Source organism: Austrofundulus limnaeus, unplaced genomic scaffold (genome assembly GCF_001266775.1).
Source record: "Austrofundulus limnaeus strain Quisiro unplaced genomic scaffold, Austrofundulus_limnaeus-1.0 Scaffold1324, whole genome shotgun sequence".
In the NCBI taxonomy this organism is placed as follows: domain Eukaryota; kingdom Metazoa; phylum Chordata; class Actinopteri; order Cyprinodontiformes; family Rivulidae; genus Austrofundulus; species Austrofundulus limnaeus.
In genome coordinates, this window is record NW_013953726.1 from 24658 (window position 1) to 26420 (window position 1763).

The following is a 1763-nucleotide window of genomic DNA, read 5'->3' on the forward strand; positions in this document are numbered from 1 at the left end:
GGAGCACACACATTGTTATTGCCCACCACCTAGGGTTGGGCATAATCGTATCGTGTGCAATTAATCGTCAGAAAAACATTAATGGACTATTTTTTTGCACTTGGCGATTAATACGATTAATGCCAGCAGGCAGAGTCCGCTCATGCTCCTCTCTGCTTCAACTATGACAAACATTTAGGAAAAAAAAGTTCTGTAATTTATTTATCTACCAACACAATTTAACATTTGATGTATAGCCTGAAGACTGTAATTTTGACACAACTTGGAACAGATTTTTATGAAGAGCAAATCTTTCCCACTAAATTGGTCATGTGACTAGGACATAAGGATGTCCAGGGACTCCAGGGGATTAATCGTCAAATTAACCGTTATCGGCTAAATACCACAATTAATCGTGGTTAATTTTTTTCCCCAGTATTGCCCAACCCTACCACCACCAAAGACAAAAGCAAAGGTTTTAGCAAAGGCTATGTGTGCGTTTGAAGGATTTTAGTCAAAATCTCCAAAAGTACACTGATCACTGATTAACTTTAMTTGCCAATACGGCCACCACAGCCTAACTTGACACCACAAAGAAAACGGTTGTTAAATTGTCAATTCAGACATTAAGCTACAGTTTGGATGTAGCTGAGTATTATTCCCAATACAAACTATTTAGGACAGCTTTACAATGCTTTGCTGTCAACAGCTGGCTTCCACTCTGTCTGTTAGTAAAATATCTTGTGAAGCATGTTAAGGTCATTTARAAGGTTTGATCAAAYGGGCTATTGTAACTCCATCAKATCACAACAAACAGTTAATTTAGTTTAAAACTCTGGAATAAAAGCTGGCGGGTAAAATGAATTCCCTCAAACTGCTACGTCATTGTAAAGTTCTTTGTTTTTGCAGCTCCAGGCTTTTAAAMATTAGGAGTAAAAATATCATCACAAATAAAAGGCATGAAAAACATTTAGTCCTCAGCTAAACACAAACATCAACACAGGCTGCAGTTTACTCATCTGATAGTGTGATGCTGCTTACCAAAGACATTTAGGGCCATCTTGATCACCAGATATATGATCCACAATTAAACCAGCAGATCCAAACATCCACCGAACTGGACCCGCCTAATTTAAGTCCTGGCACAAGGGAGGCACACACAGACACACAYAATAAAACGATCAACACATGCTTCCCACTGAATGTTGCATGCTGACCAGATAAAAAGGTGAAAACAGCCCAGAAACGGTCAACAATAACTCATCAGACTAAACGCTAACGTTAGCGGATTCGTTCAGTTAGCAGGAACTAAGCGAGCGTAAAGCGGAGCTAAGCGCATCCTAGCTGCTAAATAAAACATTTCCTTTCYCAGAACCGGGAGAGTTCGCTGACGAAAACGTGAAGTTACGCACCGGTTTGGTRATTCAGCTGCAGGCGAAAGCTACGAAGCGCTCACGCTCAAGTCCCATTCTACAACACAGGCGCCATCTTGCTAGGTCACGTGAGCAGTCTCGCCTTCTTCCACGGTAACTATGGCAACAGACCGTCATGAAGCTTCTTCGTTCCCGCGTCAGAGTTTGTTTGACCCTGACTACAGGTTCATCTGTCGCTTTAAGGAGCAATAAATAAACGAACCAACTAACAGAAAGTGTTATGCAGCCTTCACAGAGCGAAATCGAAAAAAAAAAGTCTTTTAGGCCCACTACATATGGCCGGTTAGCTCAGTTGGTTAGAGCGTGGTGCTAATYACGCCAAGGTCGCGGGTTCGATCCCCGTACGGGCCA

General features: G+C 41.7%; 1 protein-coding gene and 1 non-coding gene across 2 annotated transcripts in view; one reads left to right on the top strand and one right to left on the bottom strand.

Moving 5' to 3' along the window:
* The window catches only part of LOC106534976 (N-chimaerin), a 24817-nt gene extending 23246 nt beyond the window's left edge, over positions 1–1571 (bottom strand). Inside the window, exons 1-2 of the mRNA XM_014031806.1 lie at positions 1392–1571; positions 1021–1118 (exon numbers count right to left, since the gene is read on the bottom strand). Of these exons, the coding sequence (XP_013887260.1) occupies positions 1021–1039 (19 nt within the window). The 5' untranslated portion in view covers positions 1040–1118; positions 1392–1571. The remainder of the gene's footprint in view (positions 1–1020; positions 1119–1391) is intronic.
* A 118-nt stretch (positions 1572–1689) lies between these two features.
* Positions 1690–1763, top strand: trnai-aau (transfer RNA isoleucine (anticodon AAU)). Its single transcript has one exon. It is a non-coding gene; the product is annotated as a tRNA-Ile (tRNA).